This window comes from Ruditapes philippinarum, unplaced genomic scaffold (assembly GCF_026571515.1).
Source record: "Ruditapes philippinarum isolate M1 unplaced genomic scaffold, ASM2657151v2 ctg265_1_1_1_1, whole genome shotgun sequence".
In the NCBI taxonomy this organism is placed as follows: domain Eukaryota; kingdom Metazoa; phylum Mollusca; class Bivalvia; order Venerida; family Veneridae; genus Ruditapes; species Ruditapes philippinarum.
In genome coordinates this window covers 118,711-140,889 of record NW_026855197.1, presented here as the reverse complement: position 1 = coordinate 140,889, position 22,179 = coordinate 118,711, and the positions used below count along the sequence as shown (strand labels likewise).

Here is a 22,179-nt window from a genome sequence, read left to right as displayed (position 1 = left end):
ATTGCTTTGCACTTGTCAGTCCGTAGACCAAATGGTTTCCGAGTGATAACTAAAGAACCCTTAGGCCTAGGAACTTCAAACTTGGTATGGAGATTGGTCATGACCAGTAGATGACCCCTAATGATTTTGGTGTCAAGGGGTCAAAGGTCAAGGTCACATTGACCTTGTAAGCAAAAACAGTTTCCGATCAATAACTAAAGAACCCTTAGGCCTAGGAACTTCAAACTTGGTATGGTGATTGGTCATGATCAGTAGATGCTTCCTATTGATTTTGGGGTCAAAGGTCATGGTCACATTGACCTTGTAAGCAAAAACGGTGTACGATCAATAACTAAAGAACCCTTAGGCCTAAGAACTTCAAACTTGGTATGGTGATTGGTCATGATCAGTAGATGACCCCTATTGATTTTGGGCTCAAGGGGTCAAAGGTCAAGGTCACATTGACCTCTTAGGTAAAAACGGTTTCCGATCAATAACTTAAGAACCCTTAGGCCTAGGAACTTCAAACTTGCTATGGTGATTGGTCATGACCAGCAGATGATCCCTATTGATTTTGGGGTTAAGGGGTCAAAGGTCAAGGTCACATTGACCTTGTAGGTAAAAACATTTTCCGATCAATAACTTAAGAACCCCTAGGCCTTGGGACTTCAAACTTGATATGGTGATTGGTCATGATCAGTAGATGACCCCTAGTGATTTTTGGGTCAAGGGGTCAAAGGTCAAGGTCACATTGACCTCTTAGGTAAAAACGGTTTCTGATCAATAACTTAAGAACGCTTAGGCCTAGGAACTTCAAACTTAAGAACACTTAGGCCTAGGAACTTCAAACTTGGTACACATTGACCTTGTAGGTAAAAACGGTTTCCAATCAATAACTAAAGAATGCTTAGGCCTAGAAACTTCAAACTTTGTATGATGATTGGTCATGACCAGCAGATGAACCCTATTGATTTTGGGGTCAAAGGGTCTAAGGTCAAGGTCACATTGACCTTGTAGGTAAAAATGGTTTCTGATCAATAACTAAAGAAGGCTTAGGCCTAGGAACTTCAAACTTGGTAAGATGATTGGTCATGACCAGTAGATGACCCCTATTGATTTTGGGGTCAAGGGGTCAATGTCATATTGACCTTGTACTTAATGACGGTTTCTGACCAATAACTCAACAACTCAAGTTGCCTTGGTTGATATTTTTATGTTAAACTAAAAATGCTTTTGGTATACACATTTGAAGGTCTGATGTAATATAACAACTTTACTGTCATTAATGAGGACTACATGATTCATAAAATTTATGCATATATTATTTGGTAAGATTTGTAATAACTTAAATTGCTGCACACAACCTATGGGGTCACAATAATTATTACCTTGTGACTAGTCATGACCAGTAGATACTAGATAACCCTTATTAATTGTTTGTTCACTGGGTCAGAAGTCATGCATAATAACCTGATCACATGACTAATTGGCTGCCGATAGGGGGCATACATGTTTTACAAACATATCTTGTTTAATGTATAAAATAGGGATGCTTATTTTTATTATTAAATGTTATAATTATAGATGCACTTTTATCAATTCAGTACTGAAATTAGACATTCTACTTTACAGATTTTAATGGTTAAATTAGGGATGCTACTTTATTAATTAGATTGTTGAATTAGGAATGCTACTTTATTTATTAAATGCTTAAAAAATGAATGCTACTTTATTTATTGAATTGTTGAACTTGGGATCATGCTACTTTATTAATTAAATTGTTGAATTAGGAATGCTACTTTGTTAATTGAATGGTTGAATTAGGAATGCTACTTTATTAATTGAAGGGTTGAATTAGGAATGCTACTTTATTAGTTAAATTGTTGAATTATGAATGCTACTTTATTAATAAAATTGTTGAATTAGGAATGCTACTTTATTAATTGAATGGTTGAATTAGGAATGCTTCTTTATTAATTAAATGGTTGAGTTATAGATACTTCTATATTAATTAAGTGGTTGAATTAGGGAATCTTCTTTAAGTTTATTAAATAAATGGTTGAAGTAGGGATGTTACTTTTATATGATTTTGTAACGGTTTCTAGTCATTGAGGAGAGCCATTTTGTGAAGACAAATTTTTTAACTTAGTCATTTTTTCACTATTTTTTGTTTGTTTGTAAAATGAAGAAATTGGTAGAGTTTGAGCACCATATGAGTATGATATTTTGCTACAAGAAATTGGGAGGGTTCAATTATATTCAAACGGAATGCATATCTTTCACAGTGCTTTCTCTTACAACCTATAAAATATTTAACTCAACTTTTTGAAGGCAAAACAGAGCTATTGACATGATGCACTCATCATTTGATGGGTCATTTGCTTCAGTGTTAACAAAGTTATTTTGCATCGGAACTTATGTCAGTTGTCTTAACTCAGTAGGAAGAGCATGACATTTGTAATCCAGGGATCACTGAATCAATCCTTGGGAGAGGCAAAATTCCTATCTGACAATTGACTTTGAACATTTTGTCTAGTCTGATTCTAAATTATGTTGTATGATTTTATGTTTTCAGAACAGTCCCCATCAAAATCAATAGAGATGAATGGTTATAGAATGATGGCCTACCTGTATTTATATAATACAGAGACTAATAGTGAGAAAAAGGCTACACTGTTGAAGAAAATTGACACATTGAAGGAATGGTTACTATCTAAACGGAGAGGAAATGGTTTATTTGAGAGTACTCAGGTATTTCAAAAATTCAGTCCAATATGCTGTTTTATCTAAACATTAATAGCAAAACTTCATACAGTTGTATATATTTCTTGTAGATGATTGTCTTTTACTGAGGACTTATTCTTAAATGGAGAAAATCATTTGGTTTGTACAGATTGCTGTCAGTGCTTCATATTATACAAATTCATACTGAGTAGTTAACAAAACTTAATCAATGTAACAAGAGTTGCCCTTCATCCATTTATCTGTGAGTGAATAATTCTGCATCTATGAGTGTTTCATATCTTCTTACTATCATCATGATATTTATGTCACATTTTAACATGCAATAATATTAGAACACATAAAACTGCCACATTACCACATAAAACTTAATTTTATACCCTAACCACATGGCCCTGGTCCACCCAAATGTCACTCTGTCAGTTACTAGACCAGTTTGTGTTGTGTGTAACTCTCAAGGTATGACTGTTAGAGCCATGAAATAGTCTTAGAATAATTGTCAGCATGTGATCTTTTGCTTTGAGTAATTTAACATAAACTTAATCAAAATAAGTAGGGTTATGCCCCCTGATAAAGCAAAAAATAGGATAGCATTGTTAGCTCCACTTTTCAAAGAAAAAAGTGGAAGTATTGTCATGACCAACTTTTTTTGTCATCATTGGCGTAGTTTAACCTGGTTAAGTTTTCATTAATTTTATGGTCATTAATTTCAATGATAATAAAGCCATAACATTGAAACTTCATATGTGGATACACCTTGATGAGTTTTACTGTCATCAATGTCAGTGACTTAATAGGTTAAGGTAAGTTTTCTCAGAAACTACCAAAGTTATTCACTTTTAACTTGGTTTACTATATTTGATGCAAAATCAAGAGGGCAGAACATTTTGCAAAGTTATGCCCTTCTATGACTTAGCATTTTTGTCCTGATTAACCCTTTTGTTATGGTTAACTTCTCAAAAACTATGAAAAATATATGTTTTTAACTTGAAAAACTGGTTCAAAGCAAGTACAGATACCTTTTTTTAGGTAAATTATATCCATTTTATTTTTATTTTTTTTCCTAATTTTCTCAGAAACCATCACAAATATTCACTTTAAACTTTTACTTTTTGTCACTTGACACAAAGTGCCTAAGTGAGCCATCAAGACTGCTTTCTGTCTTATACCTTATTTTACTCTGATTATATTTGGTCAGTGTTGATGAAACTTTGCAAGAATGTTTCTTGTATGAGACCATTCCATAATTTTGTAAATACAGAACTTTTGCATTGGCAGATGAAAAAATATATAATCTTATTTTTTAATGAACTGCAAGTGTACAGGTAAGATATTTGGCATTTAGGATAAGCTTATAAACCTCAACCTTTAAATAATGACCAAGCTATTTAAAGATTATTTTTTATGTAATATAGTGATGAGCTTTTAAATGAAAGTAGACATCTATCATTGTAACAGCAATTGAAAACCAGGTACTTGTAATGAACATTACAGTAAAATGTAGATATTAAAGGTATTTTGTGTTACAGAATAATTTACATTTTTTTAGCTCATTAGAGTTTTGTAACAGCAGGTGTCTGTAAGCCAAACCACATGATATAGGTAAAACCTTTTCTAGAAATGGATCTTAGTTGAGTGATGTACCGATCTCATTCCCTTGTTGTTTGATTATAGGACACTGTGGTTGCCTTAAGAGCTTTAGCAACATATGCAATGACATTCCCCAACCAACAGGGAGCTGATTTCACAGTCACAGCTAAAGTTGATGACAAGACTGTAACTGACACAGTTGTTGTAAATGATGATACATACACTACTATCGCAGAGAAAAAAGTAAGTACATTATACAATATAAAATGTATGCACATACTATGTCAGGTAAATGTTTACAAATGTGACTTTTCTCATATATATATATTCTGAATTTTGACAGTACACCAATACAGAAGTACTATATCATTTAAGTTTATGGTTATTATACATAAAAACAAATTTGGTGTATATATTGTTATGCTGCTGGTTGTCCGTCTGTCTATCCATCAGTTAGTAATTTCGTGTCTGGTTTATACATGTATAATATTATGTGCATTTCAAAGATGTCACTTTGTAAAACATACTTTGGACATATCTAGATTTATTGTAAGACATTAAATGGGCACATTTTGAGAGTATCTTTTCTGAAATTGAAATGAAAGAATTATGAAAAAGATATTAATTTTACATGCATTGTTGTAGAGTAAAATGTATGGTTCAATGCGCAGAAATATAATAAATAAAAACCCTGATAGGCCTGAGTGATTGATTGCAATGTATTTAAAAGATAAAATGTTCTTTATTTTACTACAATGCAAAATAATTAATATGTGTTTCTGTTCTAACATGCTTCATAAAAATATTTATAACAACATTGAACGTAGATGTCAGTTGGTTTATTGACGTCAAATTTGGTATCATATGACAGGAATGCATTCTGATTTAATGATGTACATTATACAGTGTAATAATGTACGTGACTGTTCAGTAGAAGGATATCTTGAAGTGTGTTAAAATGTCAAACTGATAACTCAGTCAATATGTCTGCCATGATTGTCATGACTGTTTCTATTTCAGCTGGATGTTAGCAGCCCACCTAGCTGCCATGATTGTCATGACTGTTTTTCTATTTCAGCTGGATGTTAGCAGCCCACCCAGTGCTGTTTCAGCTGCTGTGACAGGGTTAAAAGGTGTAGCTTATTTAAATGTAAGTAGAACATTTTGTTGACCTTGCTTGTAGAAGTTGTAGGTTGTCATAATAACATGTTGTGTATGTGGGTGTATTAATGTGTTGGTAAGTCTAATTTTTAGCTCGACTTTTCTATGAAAAGGGGAGCTATCCTACTCGCCCCGGCGTCGGCGTTGGCGTCACACCTTGGTTAAGTTTTTCGTACCACCCCACTTTATTTCAGAAGTATTACAAGTATGGCTTTGAAACTTACCATACTTGTTCACCATCATAACCTCCATCTACAGACAAGAGTACATAACTCTGTCAAGGTTTTTGACAGAATTATGGCCCTTTTTTGACTTAGAAAGTGTATTGAGCTTGGTTAAGTTTTTTGTACCACCTCACTTTATTTCAAAACCATTGGAGGTATTGCTTTGAAACTGACCATACTTGTTTACCATCACGACCTTCATCAACAGACAAGAGGACATAACTCTGTCAAGGTTTTTGACAGAATTATGCCCCTTTTTGACTTAGAAAATACATTGAATATGGGTAAAATCCACTTATTGCCTTAACCCTTTGAGATATTGCTTTGAAACTTTTAATGCTATTTCACATCATTACCCCCATCTGTACGCAAGAGAAGGTAACTCTGTCAGGGATTTGTTTTAAAAATTAAGGCCTTTTATCGACTTAGAATCTTGGTTAAGTTTTTTGTACCAGTCAACTTTTTGACTGAACTGGTTGAGATATTAAATTGAAAGTTGGAATACTTGTTTACCATCATGGTCCCAAACATGGGCAGGAGAAGGTAATTCTGTTAAGGATTTTATTTGAATTATGGCCCTTTTTGACTTAGAAACTCAGTTAAAATTTTCATTCTTGTCCACTTGTTGACCTAACCATTTGAGATATTACTTTGGAAGTTGGAGTTCTTATGTGCCATCATGAGACCTATCTGTAAGCAAGAGAAGATAACTCTGTGAAAATGTTTCTTGATTTGTACTTAGAAATTCCTAGTTAAAGTCTTGTGTGCCCTTAACTGTCAAAGTTTTGTTTTATAGGCAAGCACTAAAAAAGTCGAGCGCGCTGTCCTTCTGACAGCTCTTGTTAATTATTTTTTCTTACTTTAACTTGGCAATAGATTCAAAGCTTCATAAGTAACTTAGAACAAAATTAATGTCAACTGTGTGTAGGGTTTAAAGGTATAAACATAGTGCACTTTTGCTTGTCTTTGCTGTAATTTTACCATTGATTGAGGAATTCCTAAATTACTTTCCTCAGAAAACTGCAATCTGAAAGATCAGTTATACTTCAAGGTTAAATGACAATCTTGGCTTGGTGTGACTGACTTATAAATGTGGTGTGATGTGGAACTTCGAAATACTTAATCACATGTTTGGCATCATGAGACCTGAGGAACCATATTTTAAGTTTAAAGGTCAAGTTCACAATTAAAGGTTAAAATTTCATTGTTGCTGTTAAAATTACACAAACATTTGATAGTGCTTTTAGAATATGAACTTTGAGAGCTATTCAAAGTATATTGATATGGTTAAATGTCATTTAAAGCACACAGCCTGTTTAACATGGGGGATGTAAGAGAGGTTTTTCTAGCACCAGAGTAAACAGGAGATAATCCTGTCTGATATACAAGGTCAAGGTCAGATATAAAAATTTGAAGTATATTTTGTCCAAGAAAATGGTATGTTTTCTAGGAATATTCTTGACTAAAATAATCTTCCTTTGATGTGTTTGATTTGAGAAATAAGAAAAAATTGAGCCTGGCCTTGTTTCAGATACAACAGAAGTAGAACCTTGTGTAAGCTAGCTTAAAAACTTCCTTACATGAACGAATCTCAAATCCTTCATGAGATTTAAACCTACCAGGGCAAGTGACTATAAGTCAGCTATCTTAACCTGTCAAAAGATGAAGGTCACACTTGGTTAAATTTAAAATATTGGTCTAAAATAATTTGTGCAAACAGTAACTGATAGTTAATGGCTGATGTGAAATAAGTTTTCAATGGCATCATGCATAAGATCAATCTGTGTAGTGTAATGGTCACTTAAAAGTTTGAGGTGTAAAACTGTTTGTCAAGACAATTATAGCTCTGTTATTTATGTGAGATTTTAAAATGACTGCACATGCATTACATGATTATTTAAATTTATTGTTTCTTTTTAATTGGTTAATGGAGCTATATAAAGATTAGTTAAGTAGTTTGAAAATTCATTTATCATAAATCTAGACTTCTTTTCCATTTTTTTTTTTTTTTTAAAATATAATGAGGAACCTTCTGTAGGTAATTTTATATAAACATGCATGTGAATTTAATATTAATTCATTTCAGTTGGTTGCCTTATACAATGTGGATAAAAATGTTACAACGAAGCCTTACTTGATTGACATCGAACCTCGTAAAAAGAATGACAAAGCTTTAATGAGAGTCTGTTTCAGCAGAAATCCGTGAGTAACTGACTTTTTGTTATTGTTATTTTTTATCTATTCTATTGTTCTCATCCTGGCGTCAATGTCACCCTAATTGGTTAAGTATTGTGTGCAAGTTGGTATGTTTAAAACTGCTAAAGGGAATGGGTTGAAAATTTACACACTTATTTGAGAGCATAATAGGATGTCAATATCTAAAGCACATTACTTTGATTTTGATGGAATTATGACCGTTTTTTTTTTAACAAAGAAAATTCTACATAATCCAAATTCTTGTTTTACTACTAGAACCAAGCACTGAGAATAGTTAAGCGTGCTATCATACCAAAAATTCTGTCCATTGATTATAGTGGCATAATTCATAAATGGAAAGGGTTTGTTTGTTTGTTTGTTTTTTCTTTTCTTTTGGATAAAAAGTGAACTATTGTTAAACCCATTAAATACATTACAGACTACTTCAATATGTTCAACAAAATGTTATCTTAGCAATTTTGCAAATATCCTATTCTTTGAAAGTTTTATATCTTTGGTTAAGTCTTGTGTTACAGACCTATACCTGATACATAAATTCTGTATTGCTAAGTAGATTTAAATCAATCAGTTTATGCTTGTATTACTGTACCCGATCAAGCTGTAATTTGCTCTAACGCATATATGCATGTATATCAATATATTCCACCTTTAAACTTGGAATTAATTAATATAAATGTTATATTTTGCTGAAAAAGATTGTGTTACAACAACAACAAACAAACAGAAGACATACAGTATTTGTACACCACTGTTCTTTCCTGATTATGTGGAAATAATTTATTTATATCTTTTTAAAGTCATAAACTTATACTGTATGATTGTAAAGTATGGAATTTTCCAGAAGTCTAGAATGCTGTGGTGTCTGACAACTGTCTGAGTTTTGTCACTTTTGTGTTGGTCCAGTTTGTATCACAAAGAACATTGTTGATGTATGAGAATACGTTCATATAGAGATTTTACTAAATATTTCAGGGAATTCACTGGTGACATAGGATCAATGATCACTGTTCAGATGGAAGCACAAACTGGCTCCAACATCTTGAATGTCCAACCAGAAAATAACGACAGTCCAGACTTCTCTCCTGAGAAATATGAATTTGATAAAGAAAGCAGCCTCCTGAATGTGTATTACATGGTAAATATACATGTATATCAAATTTAATTGATTGTGCGCTCGTTTGGAATATAATTATTATATATGAATAAAGCTGAAGACGTTCTAGAACCCCTAAGAAGGTGTCATAAGTTTGGTTATATTTCAGTGTAATATCTTGTTTTGTTGTTTTGTCTATTACCAGACAGGATTATCTGTTGTTTGCACTGGTGCTAGAAAAACCTGTGTAAGACAAGTTGCATGCTTTAAATGACATCATACCCGTGTGTCTTTTATGAATGGACTGTGTTCTTTGAATGATATCATTTTGCTGTAATGAATGAAGCTGTGAATTCATACATGCAAAATGAAAATACAATCTTCAAGTACTAGTTTTTGTGATTTCTTCCTAAAATACAATAATATGAAAGAAAAAGAATCATATACAGCTGTCGTTAAAGACGGGAATAATTAGCTCTCTGGTGAATGTTTAGTAGAAACAGGGCAGAGCTGTTAACAGTTACCTGAGAGCTAGATATTTGTGTCTGTACCAGCAGCCTATGTTAGACCCTCATAGTCTTAACAAACTAGTGCACCTATATTCCTAAAAAGCAGCTAAATTTTGGAGTTGTTTGTTTTTTTGGGGGGAATATATCATGTTTTAAATAATAGAAATCTCTAAAATACGTAAGTGCATTTCTATAATTATGCTAAGCCTTTGGAAGTGTGATTGTTCCTCAGTTATTTCATATCGCCTCTATATTTTTATCTATATAAGGCATATTGATGATGCTATTGTCAAACTTCATGGTCATGGTCACAGCTCAAAGTCTGTTGTTAGAATCAACAAACTCATGTCTGTTTGATACCTTTCATGCCCCTTGAGAAAACTTATGATATTTCGGTCAAGTGTTTATTTGATTGAGACAGTCTCAAATAATAAGATTAATGTCCAACTTCATGGGCCAGCTCTCTTAATTTTGGACAGATTGAAAGATGCTCATTATACTTGAGTCATTGTTTATATTCTTATAATCAATTTTCAGACCCATTCAGGCATCTTTGGTTAAGGTCAATGTCACAGTTGTATGTCACAACTGTGTGTAGACTATATATCTCTTGATCTGCTGGAGTGATATAGATGATACTTGGGTCAAATGTATATCTCATTGAGATAATATGTAGAGCCCCCACCCCTTGAGGTACCCAACTAATACTAGTAGTTCAAGGTCACAGTTAAAGGTATAATATTTGAGCAAGCAATCTTGTTTTCTGCTTGTTCTAAACTTCTTTGAAATATTAATGTCATTGTTACAGTTTAAAAACCCCATTTCAGGAACACTAAGTTTTGGATAATACATCTTAGCCTTGAGGATAGCCTCTTTTGACATTGAAATATCCTAGAGTCATTAGTTTTGACGCCCTTAAGCTGTTTAACTATTGCATTTTTTTATTTTTAATTTGATCATTAAATAAAATACAATATAAAGTTACTATGGCATGTTGTTTATCACTGCAAACCTTTTTTATGTTTGTAAACAGTTCAAAATCACTGAAGTTTTGTACTTAAGTAAACTGACACTGGAGGCATCCATTGTTGTTTACAGTCATATGAAATGACTCCTTTTCATTGGGTGGTTATTTTAAAAGGATATTTCACTGTAATGCAATATGTGCAGCAAAATAAGATTTTAAATGAGCTAACATTTAATGTAACAACATTGTGAAAACTTAAAATTATATTTTATTTCATATAAAACTGTCCATTATTTGGGAATGCCATACACCCTGGCAGTCGTCTTAATAGGTGCACCTGTCTCTTTAAGCTTGAACGTATTTACCAATAATCTTGATGAATAGCATCTGCTTTTGGCTTACAGAGCTGAAAAATATATCTAAAATGAAAGGTGTTGTAAAGATATGTATATGTTGATTTAAGAAATGATTTTTTTTCTTTCTTTTTTAAACTTTATATACAATAATCAACCCATTATGAATTTTACTCAGTATCAATTAAAAACCAATTAACGTTTTCAAACAATATAAGCTGTACACCTTTTGCAACAGTGAATATTAAGGGCACTTTGCAAAGTTTTGGTCACATGACACTCATTAGACATTTTAAAATGGAGGACAGAAACAGAAAAGGGCAGGTCAAGATTTTTCAAAGGCTGTATTTGCAAAATTAAGGCTTGCATAAACATTGATTGATTTTGCATTAGTAAAAAGATGAAAAAATACAGTAAATTTGATAAAGGTGAAGTATTTTTAGTGAAATGTCTCTGTCTTTCCAAATGTTTTAGTTATACGTTGTAAATACATGGTTGCAGTGCAGTCAGCAAATTATGACGTCATACGAGGTCGTTTTCACCAATTCTTAGGTCAAAACAAAAATGGCGTCAAAATAGATGAGCGTCAAAACACATGACCTGACGATAATAGTTTTGTTTCCTCAGTTTTTGTTTCCTCCAACAAATTTGCTTTTCATACATTGTATTTAAGTTACATAAACTTTTTTTTGTAAAATTTATCTTCAGAAACTATGAGATAAGGGCCTGTATGTTTGGGATATAGCATTACATAGAAGTTATATAGATAAATTGCCCATGTCTATAAAGTGTTATTGAAAGTGTTTCATTGACTTTTTGTAGCCTTTTATACTAAAGGACCTTACAAACTTGATGCCCTTTAACTGCACAGTCTATTGAGCCACTTTTATAGCTCACCTGTCACAAAGTGACATGGTGAGCTTTTGGGCCGTCCGGCATCCGTCCATAAACTTTTACTTCAAACGACATAACACCCCAGTTACACAGAACCATCGGTGATTGATCGGTAGTTTTTTTAGCCAAATTATGGAGTGAACCTATGACAACGTATTTAACACCGATATCACCTATTGGTCACCTGTTTTCCACCTATCAACTGCTATTGGGGAAAGATAAGTTTCATCGGTGAAAAATTACCGATTGGGATTTTTAAACATGTTTAAAATTTTCGAATGGTGAAAATATTTTACAAATAACCGACAGCAACCTATATCACGAGATATGCAAGCTCTTAATCATCGACATCGCCGATCGGACAAAGATAACCAAATATGAATCACTGGCCATATCTGATGGAAAGTGTTTAACCACTGATGACTAGCTATCAAACACCGATTAATCAGTGTTACGCCCGATTTAGTTCCGATTTACAAACAATAAAAACCAAAAGTATTTCAGCATTTAATCATCGACCCATTCCCGTTTGAGTTTGCTTTCTGTCACCAATGGCCGTTTACACAGAAAACCAGAAATAAAATCACACATGACAACCGAACATAACAGCGAGTAAATTTAAAATTAAATGACCGATTGGGGACTGACCATCTGTGTAACTGGGCCATATGCCGCAAAGCCAATTTCATCCAAACTTCACAGGAATGTTCCTTTGGTAGTCAACTTTAAAAATTGTAAGCAGAACTCTGGTTGCCATGGCAAAGAAAAAATGTAAAATATCTTCTTAATTATAGAAGACCGAAAGAGCTAGAGCTTAAATATTTGGCATGAAACATCATCTAGTCAGTGTCTACCAAGTTTGTTCAAATAAATGCCCTGGGGTCAAAATTGGCCCTGCCCCGGAAACTTAAAAAAAACTTCTTTTAAAAAACCCAAATAGCTAGAGCTTAAATATAAAGCATGGAACATCTTCTAGTGGGTGTCTACCAAGTTTGTTCAAATAAAAGCCGTGGAGTAAGAATTGGCCCTGCCCACGGGAGGTCATTGTTTTAGCCCTTATATGTGTATTGTAAAAACTTTAAAAAAATCTTCTAATAAAAACCCTTAGGGCTAGAGTTTAGATACTAAGCATGAAATATCTTCTTGTAAGTGTCTACCAACTTTGTTCAAATGAAAGCCCTGGGATCAAAATTTGCCCCTCTGAGGGGGGGGGGGGGGTGTCATTGTTTTTCCCTATATGTATATAGTAAAAACTTAAAAAATCTTCTTATAAAATCCCCTAGATATTTATCATGAAGCATCTTCTAATGGGTGTCTACCAAGTTTGCTCAAATAAAAGCACAGTACAGTTATTTAACATTGACCATCAATAATCACAATGATGACCCAGTGACCTACTTTTTGTGCCCCCACTATAGGGTGGGCATTTAGATTTACCCTTGTCCGTCCATCAGTTCCCTTTTTGAGTCGCAAATAGCTCAAAAAGTAAATGACCTAGTCATGAAACCTCACAGGAATGTTGATCAGCATGTGAAATTGTGCTCTAGGGGATTTTTATGTGGATATATTTAGTATTTTTAGAGTTATTGCCCTTGACATTGTAAAAATTTCCAATTTTCAACTTGTGTTGCACATAACTAAAAAAATATTTGACCTAGAGTCATATAACCTTACAGGAATCTTGATCAGCATGTGAAGCTATGCACCTGGGTATTTTCATGTGGATATATTTAGTATTTTTAGAGTTATTGCCCTTGACTTTGTAAAAAATTTCCAATTTTCAACTTGTGTTGCACATAATTAAAAAAGTGTTCGACTTTCAGTCTTGAAACCTTACAAGAATGTTACTCAGCATGTGTAGTTGTGCACCTGGGTATTTTCATGTGGATATTTTTAGTATTTTTAGAGTTATTGCCCTTGACTTAGTAAAAATTTACAATTTTCAACTTGTGTCGCATGTAACTCAAAAAATATTTGACCTAGAGTCATGAAACCTTACAGGAATGTTGATCAGCATGTGTAGTTGTGCACATGGGTATTTTCGTGTGGATATACTAAGTATTTTTAGAGTTATTGCCCTTGTCTTAGTAAAAATTTACAATATTTAACTTGTGTTGCACGTAACTCAAAACATTTATGACCTGTAGGCCTGAAAATTTACAAGACTGTTGGTCAGCATGTTTTCTTATGCACCTTGGGGTTTTCTTGTGGCTTTATTCAGTATTTGTAGTATTTACCCTTTACTTTATAAAAGATTATTAGTTTTCAAAGTGGGCACATGTAGCCAAAAAAAAAATTTGACCTAGAGACATAAGATTGACAAATCGGTGGAGTGTGGGGGCACCCATGTCCTATGGACACATTTCTATTTTTTATTTTCAAATTTTACTACCGTTTGTGTTTTAAATCAAAATGTGGCATTTTAAAACCCAACGAGCCTGTATCTGTGGTTAGCAATCTAGGGTAATCATTAACCCTTGTTTTATTTCAGGTGAACAGTAATCCATTAGATGAGGAAAGATGCCTGCACATATATTATGAAGTTGACTTTGTTGTGGAAAATGTACAGCCCAAGGAAATCCGAGTTTCAAACTATTATAGCCCAGGTATGCATTTATTAGAGCTAAAGTTATCAATCACTCTCAAAATAGCATAATAGTTGATATATCAATCATTTAAGTTAAGTGTCAATATTAATATATTTATATATTTTTGAATTATCATAAATGTTAATGTTATTTCATTCCTTTAAATGTGCAGAGTGCTTTGAAGTCAGTGCAAGTCAAAGTCAATTTGACAAACTTCTCCCTTAAAACAATTTCAGAAGTATTGTTCGTGTTATATCAGGGTTTTAAATTTAGAAAGTTGCAATGATGTGTGTTGAAATTTCAAATATTGACTTGTCTGAATGTACAAGAATGAATGCCTAGAGGTCCTTGACCAAAGTCAATGTTCAAATAACATTTTTTTAGGTCAAAATTGGCCCCACCCTGCGGTCATTAGTATTTCTGTTTATACTTTTCTCTTTTTACTTAAAATAAAACTTCTCCCCTTGTGAAAAACTTATAGACAGATAATTTGTTAGAAGACAACTAACAAAAACACTGTATGTTACTATTTAATTAAATGATAAAAGTTTATATGAAATAAGTTGACATTTAATTTTTGAGAAATTTGTGTCTATCAGACATATGTAAGTGAATGTAGTGCTGTAATAATCCTGCTCTAGTTAGACATTTTTGTTTGAATTTCAATGATACATTAAGATGATGAGTTTAACAATTGTACTTGGTTTATTATAGAGATAGCATCAAGTGTTCTATACAGTGTGAATCCCGCTGACGGTACAGAACTAGAGACAACAACAGTGACCATTGGTGCCAGTTCTGCCCAGATAAACATCCTCCTCCTATTTTGTACCATCCTGGTTGTGATGTTATCTTCTATGTTACAGTTGGAGTAAATTAAATCAGCCATCAACCTGTCAAACAAGAAAATCTTTACTAAATTTGGCAGTGTCAAACATTTTCATGCATTTGGTATAATAAAAACTCAATTAACAAGTGAATATTGAAAAAAAGAAGAACAAAATGGCGAAAATACAGCTTTGCTTTGTTTATTGTTTATGATAAAGAATTTAATCTGAAGTATAAGAAATTCAGACTTTTTTTCTAAGGGAAATGGCTATAATGTATATAGAAATATTACTTTACGTGTTTATTGTAGTTTACTTTTTGTTTTTATTGTGTATACTATATACTGGATGTATTGTATTGGAGCTAACCCTTACCCTGCTGAAGTTGTGTTATGGTTATAACCAGCTTGGAATGGTTTTAACCAGGTTGGAACAGTAGATTCAAAGGATTACCATATCAATACAAATGTAATCAGCTTAGATCAGTACACAGTCTGACCTGCATGGATTTGCAGCATGGCCTGGTTCTATACTGGTGGCAATGGGTAATCAATTTTGGTAGGAGCAGGGTGGAACTATTATATTTGATGCATAATAATGAAGTTAAAGGAACTCCACTGAGGTTCATAAACTTTGAATTTCTTACATTTATCAGCTATGGCACTTAAAACATAAAGGTTTACAACAGATTTTTAAGGAATATTCATGTATCCAGAAATATATTGAAACTCCTATTTTTTAGTTATGCTTAGTCTGATCTGAGTTGCAACCCTTTTCAGGTCATTTTTCACATTAAGAATGATTATTCTGACAAACAGCAAATGATTTGAAATTTTGCACGCAAGTTACTGATCAAGACCTACATCAAATGGAATATATATTCCGAAGAATTATTTTCAGTCCTGTCATGTCAAAAAACCTTAGTGGAGTCCCTTAAATACTTTAATGACAACTGGTTGTGGAGATAACTCTTGTATTTTCTGATACTGTCAAGGTTACAGAACAAGTTATTCTGTTGTTTAGTAGTAATTGTATACAATATATGTAGCAAAGCCTGTCAGTTAACATATTTTTGTGTTAATATTAGGTTGTTTATGTATTTTAGATGGTCAGTTAAGTCTTGGAATCAAGCATTTTGTAATCTCAATATTGATACATGTACTAAGATCAATATTTTTAATTTGAGTTATTTTTTGAATTCACTTTGAAATTTTTAGCTTTCATCCTTTGGTACAAAATGTTCCTTAATTAATGTAAGAATTTAACTTAACACATTATTAATCAAGATAAGATAAATTCTTGTTGTTCAGTTTGCTTAGAAAAGTTATATACATAGAGTGAATAATAAACAACAAAAAAGGCTTAACTTGACTATTGTGTAATGCTGTGTTTCCTTTATGAAATCCTTTCAAAATGTTTAATGTATATATAAACTCTGCAAGAATCTCCTTTTTACAGTCCCATACATTTTTTTATATATTTTATTTCTATATGTTTACCTTAACTCAATATATAGATCTGAATTTTTTAGTTTTCTGGATCTGTTGTTATCCCTGGTTAATTGTTATCTACAGTTGTTTAAGAAGGACATCTCATGTGAAACCATTGTACTAAAATGTGATGAAAATTGTTTGATGATCCTTATATAAAGCTCCACCAAGCTGGTATTTGGAAGGAGCTGAAATGGATTATAAAATCTTCAAAAATCTTTTTCTTTTAATAGTATTATTGAAATTTGACTTTTTATACTGTTCTTCATAAGTATCAACATTATAACTGATTTTAGTTGTAAGCTTCTTGCATGAATCTTTACCCTTTTGCTTCTTTTTATAAAAAATAAATAAATACTTTTGGTGACTTATTATGGCTAAAAAAATCATCAAAAGCCAATTTATTACATATAAAGCAAATGAAGACTGAATGACATACAAGTTTAAATCATGGTTTCAATTTAATTTATTAAAAAGTTATAAATTCAGTTTGGAAAAATCTTGTTCATTTAATGAAATTATTATGAAAGTCAGATAATTACACACAAGATTTTTTGTCAGGAATTTTTTCCAAGTCTATATACATAGTGTTAATTATTGTTTTGCACCACTGTATATTGTTTTGAAATTTTAAGGAAAAACAGAATGGTTTTGGTTTACTTAACCCTATAACTGCCATATACCAGTAATGTCATGGTCACAAAAAATAGAATTAAAATACGAATTTTAATAAATTTTTGTTTAAAGTTATCTATTTTTCCATGTTGTTAGGTACTTAAACAGAATTGCAAATTTCAAGAATTTCAATTATAAAAAAGTTGAAAGATTCCAGATTTCACAGGAATTGCTTGAAATTAATTTTGCACTTGGAATAACATTATACATAAAAAATGGCATTGATAGGGTTAATTTATTAAGAAATATGTATGAAGTGCTAAATTTGGTTGTGTATTTCATATATCTAGTTTATTAACAAAATAATACATGTATTATAGTTGTATAATTGGAGATGACTTCTTTATGATTTCTATTATCATTTATTTTGTTAAAATCTTACATTCCAAATGAACTTAATATCCAGAACGTTTTTGTTTTTTTCTATTATTTCTTGAATTTGAGACTTCTATAGTGTAACTTTTGACATCCAGACACCAATTGAATTAGGCAAAAGGTTTGGATTATGGTAGTGTGAAAATTCAGAATTATTGAAACCAATACAAATGTGAAACATTAATTATTTATATTACAGTATAACATTAAGATATGATGAAATATGAAGATGATGATATTTTATAAAGTGTCATAATTTGATCCTTTGTCATGTCTCATGTAAGACCAGCTGTTAAACTGTTTTCACTTTTTCAAACATTGAACTTCTAAGGTTCTTAATTTTCACATTTCATTTGACATACTTGACATGCTTGACAATTAATGATTCTAATATAATTATACGAAAAAAGGGTTCCTACTAAATATGAGTTACAGATATTTTGCAGGTTTTACAATTTCTTCACAATCTTACCATTTTCTGGATTTTGGAAATATATTATAATTGATTTAACAAAAATTTTACCAGAAAATCTCACTTAATTCAGAATTAGAAAGTGAGAATCATGAATAACTTAGAAAAAAACAATACAAAGAAATTTCGGGACCCAGAAAATTGTTTTCAGAAAATACAAAATTTTAGAAGTTCTAGAATTCAGAAGTTACACTGTATTGTTTTTATTTAGAATCACAGATTTTATGACATTGCAGTACATACCTTAAAAAATTTAAGTATTATTAAAACAAATTCCATGAACTGGATAATCCATGTAAATTTCATCCATTAAAAACAAATTTTCTTTGTCTTTACCTTTTGATATTTTTGCAAATGCTAAAATACTTCAATTTCATTTTAACCAAACCAAACAAAGTTTATTTCATAACTTGTTCGAACATAGGTACATCGTGATATACATGTATAACAAACATATTGAAATACTATTTTAGGTCACATACTGTGCAATAAAGAAAAAAACAAACAAATCAAATACAGAGCAATGGGATATTTAATACATACAATATGCAATACTACATTCGTACAAAACTCCATTATTGAGTTAAATTTTAATAACAATCAGTTACTTCTGCAAATGAATAATGAAGTAAACCAAGTACCGCATAAGCTTAATCATGTTTTTCAGAATCAGAATGGTTCTTTTTTCTAAGTAAGTCTCAGTAGGTGGAATATTCAAGCAAAACATTTTAGAATCTTTCTTTCAAAATCACAAGGCCAAGAACATTAAAGGAACTTGAGGTGTATAATTTTATGATGGACTACAACAAAGTTTGTTTAAATGATTATTGTGGTGTGTGATTGGTCACTTCCCTGTTATTGACTAGTTCTACATTACACTCATCAAGTCTTTTTAGTAGCTCTATTGTGATTTGAAGTGTACTGCATTGTCCTATATTCTGTGTTAAAATATTATTATTATGTTAGCACTTTAATAATCAGTGAATAAATCCTGTATCTGTATATAATGCTGTTGTTTTTTATAGTATTCCCATTATCATACCTCCAGCAAACTTCCTGTTATTTTTTGTGTCACCTTGAAAAGGCGACATAAAGGGGTTACTTTTGTCGACAGCATTGGTGGCAGTGTTCCTATAAGGCTTGTCCGGAGCATAACTCAGTCACTATAAGTCAGATTGACTCCAAACTAGGTATGCATGCTTCTTTCAATATCCCAAAGTGCAGTGCTTTAAAATCCTTACTCTGCACTTCTTAATTTTTGAATTATTGCCCTTTGTTAATTTTCATTCTATATTTTTGTCCGGGTCAATTCTCATAAACTTTAACAGAGCTATAGACCTGAAATTTCATAGGATGATAGATCTTCTTAACAAGAAGTGCAGTGCACAAGAACTAGTACTCTGCACTTCTTATTTTTTGAGTTATTGCCCTTTCTTCATTTTCATACTTTATTTTGTCTGGACCATTTCTCCTAAACTATAAAAGCTATGGACTTGAAATTAAATTATTTAAGATAAAGTGCAGCGTTCAAAAACCGGTACTCTGTACTTGATGATTTTTTGAGTTATTGCCCTTTGTTAATTTTCTTACTTTATTTTTGTCTGGGCCATTTCTCCAAAACTATAAAAGCTATAGACTTGAAACTTCATAGATCTTATTGTAAAGAATTGCAGTGCAAAAAAAAAACTGGTACTCTGCACTTCTTATTTTTTGAGTTATTGCCTTTTGTTAGTCCCCTACCGGTTTACCGGAGGGGACTTTAGGTTTACCCTCTGTCCGTCTGTCATGTTTGAAAATATTTTTATGAAACTTGATATATGGATAGATGGCAGTATGGAGATTATGCACATCTTTTTCTTTTCTTCCTATGTTAAAAATTCTGGTTGCTATGGGAACAAATAGGCTGAAAATATGGCAAAATTTACACATAAACTGGATCCAGTGATAACACAAAAAGTACTGGAAATATTTTTATGAAACTTGAAATATGGGTAGATGGCAGTCTGGAGATTATGCACGTCTTTTTCTTTTCTTCAAGTGTTGAAAATTCTGGTTGCTATGGCAACAAATAGACTGAAAATATGGCAAATTTTACACATAAACTGAATCCAGTGTTAGCTCAAAAAGTAATAGAAATATTTTATGAAACTTGTAATATGGGTAGATTGCAGTCTTGAGATTATGCACGTCTTTTTCTTTTCTTCCTATGTTGAAAATTCTGGTTGCTATGGCAAGACATAGACTGAAAATATGGCAAATTTTACACATAAACTGAATCCAGTGATAACTCAAAAAGTACTGGAAATATTTTTATGAAACTTGACATATGGGTAGATGGCAGTCTTGAGATTATGCATGTCTTATCTGTTCTTCCTATTTTGAAAAATATTGGTTGCCTTGGCAACAAATAGGCTCAAAACATGGCAAATATAACAATATTTGTGATTAGTCAAAAAGAGCTGAAAATGTTTATGAAATTGTATCTTTAATTCAAGAATTATCTCCTCTTTAAGAATTTTGCTTTTAAAAAGGTTATATTTTGGTGACAGGGATGTTTCAAATATTAACTTAGAGTGTCCTTCAGTCCGTCTGTCTGTCTGTTCATAAAAACTGTTTCCTGTGATCACTTTTAAAGAACTTTTCCAACAAATTTACTTAAAATAGAGAAAAATTGAAACATTAGTGAATGGCCAATGGCCCTTCAGAATGTTGATGGGGTTCTAACCGGTAGGGGACTTATGGATTGCTTGCAATACTATGATAATTGCTTGTTAATTTTCATATTTCGTGTTTGTCTGGGCCTTTTCTCTTAAACTATAAAAGCTATGGACATGAAAACTTCATAGGATGATAGATCTCATTGAGATGAAGTGCAGTGCACAAAAACCGGTACTCCATGATTTCTGAGTTATTGACCTTTCTTTATTTTCTTACTTTATTTTTATCCTGGCCATTTCACCTAAACTATAAAACCGGACTTGAATCTTCAAAGGATGATAGATCTCATTGAGTGAGAAGAAGTGCAGTGCACAAGAACCGGTACTCTGTACTTCATGATTTTAGAGTTATTGCCCTTTGTTAATTATAATACTTTATTTTTGTCCAGGCCAATTCTCCTACACTTAAAAAGCTATTGTCTTGAAACTTCAGAGGATGATAGATCTCACTGAGAAGAAGTGCAGTGCACAAGAACTTGTAATCTGCACTTCTTGGTTTTTGAGTTACTGTCTTTTGTTAATTTTCTTACTTAATAGGCTTGTCCAGAGCTATAAGTTTGATTGACTCCAAATTTGGTATGTAAGCTTTTTTCATTGACCTGAAGTGCAGTGCTTAAGAATCCATCACAGAGTGCTCCATTTGGTCTATCAGTGTTGCAATTTTATTTTTGATAATCTAACAGTTTTATTAATCCTGATGTAACATTGTTACAATCAGTTCAAATGCCACTAAAATTCAAGGTACATGTACATTGTAAGAGCAGTGTTTATAAATAACCAAAGAAGAAAATACATAAGTGACAGCTATACTGTTCACAAGGTGACACATAAGACTAGTTTGCTTGTTCTATTTTGAAGAAAGAGTCATGCTATTATGATTGCTGCATCATTGTCTTGCAAAAACTTAATATAGCTCATCATTCAAATGGCTTCAACATGAAACATGGAATACTTATAAGACAAGTGGCATAATTCTAAAAGCAATATTTTTTGAGGTTTGCCCTTTTAAACTTGAAATTATTTAACAGATGAACATTAACACCATATGCAGTACTCTTGTTTGTTCTTAAGCCTCCAAGCATATAGTATTTGAACTGTCTGTTTGCCTGTCTTAACATCTGTCCATATGGTTAACATAGTTGAATATACATGTATCAAAGTTCTACCTTTACAGCTATGTAATGGCTTAATAATTTACACACTTACTTATCAATACAAAGTACATAATCTCGGCTAGTTACATAACTGCAGCTTTAATTTTTTCCAAGCTATTTCCCTTTTTAGCACTTTGAAAAAAGATATGGTT

At 32.1% G+C, this 22,179-nt stretch overlaps 1 protein-coding gene across 5 annotated transcripts in view; it reads left to right on the top strand.

The window, feature by feature from the left end:
- The window catches only part of LOC132742433 (alpha-2-macroglobulin-like), a 74,475-nt gene extending 57,107 nt beyond the window's left edge, over nucleotides 1-17,368 (top strand). For all 5 annotated transcript variants that reach the window (XM_060730863.1, XM_060730860.1, XM_060730861.1 and 2 more), the window contains 7 exons: nucleotides 2,555-2,730; nucleotides 4,396-4,554; nucleotides 5,390-5,461; nucleotides 7,783-7,898; nucleotides 8,886-9,048; nucleotides 14,221-14,335; nucleotides 15,032-17,368. In XM_060730863.1, coding sequence (XP_060586846.1) covers nucleotides 2,555-2,730; nucleotides 4,396-4,554; nucleotides 5,390-5,461; nucleotides 7,783-7,898; nucleotides 8,886-9,048; nucleotides 14,221-14,335; nucleotides 15,032-15,192 — 962 coding nt within the window. In that variant the 3' untranslated portion in view covers nucleotides 15,193-17,368. The remainder of the gene's footprint in view (nucleotides 1-2,554; nucleotides 2,731-4,395; nucleotides 4,555-5,389; nucleotides 5,462-7,782; nucleotides 7,899-8,885; nucleotides 9,049-14,220; nucleotides 14,336-15,031) is intronic.
- Nucleotides 17,369-22,179: the final 4,811 nt, after the last annotated feature.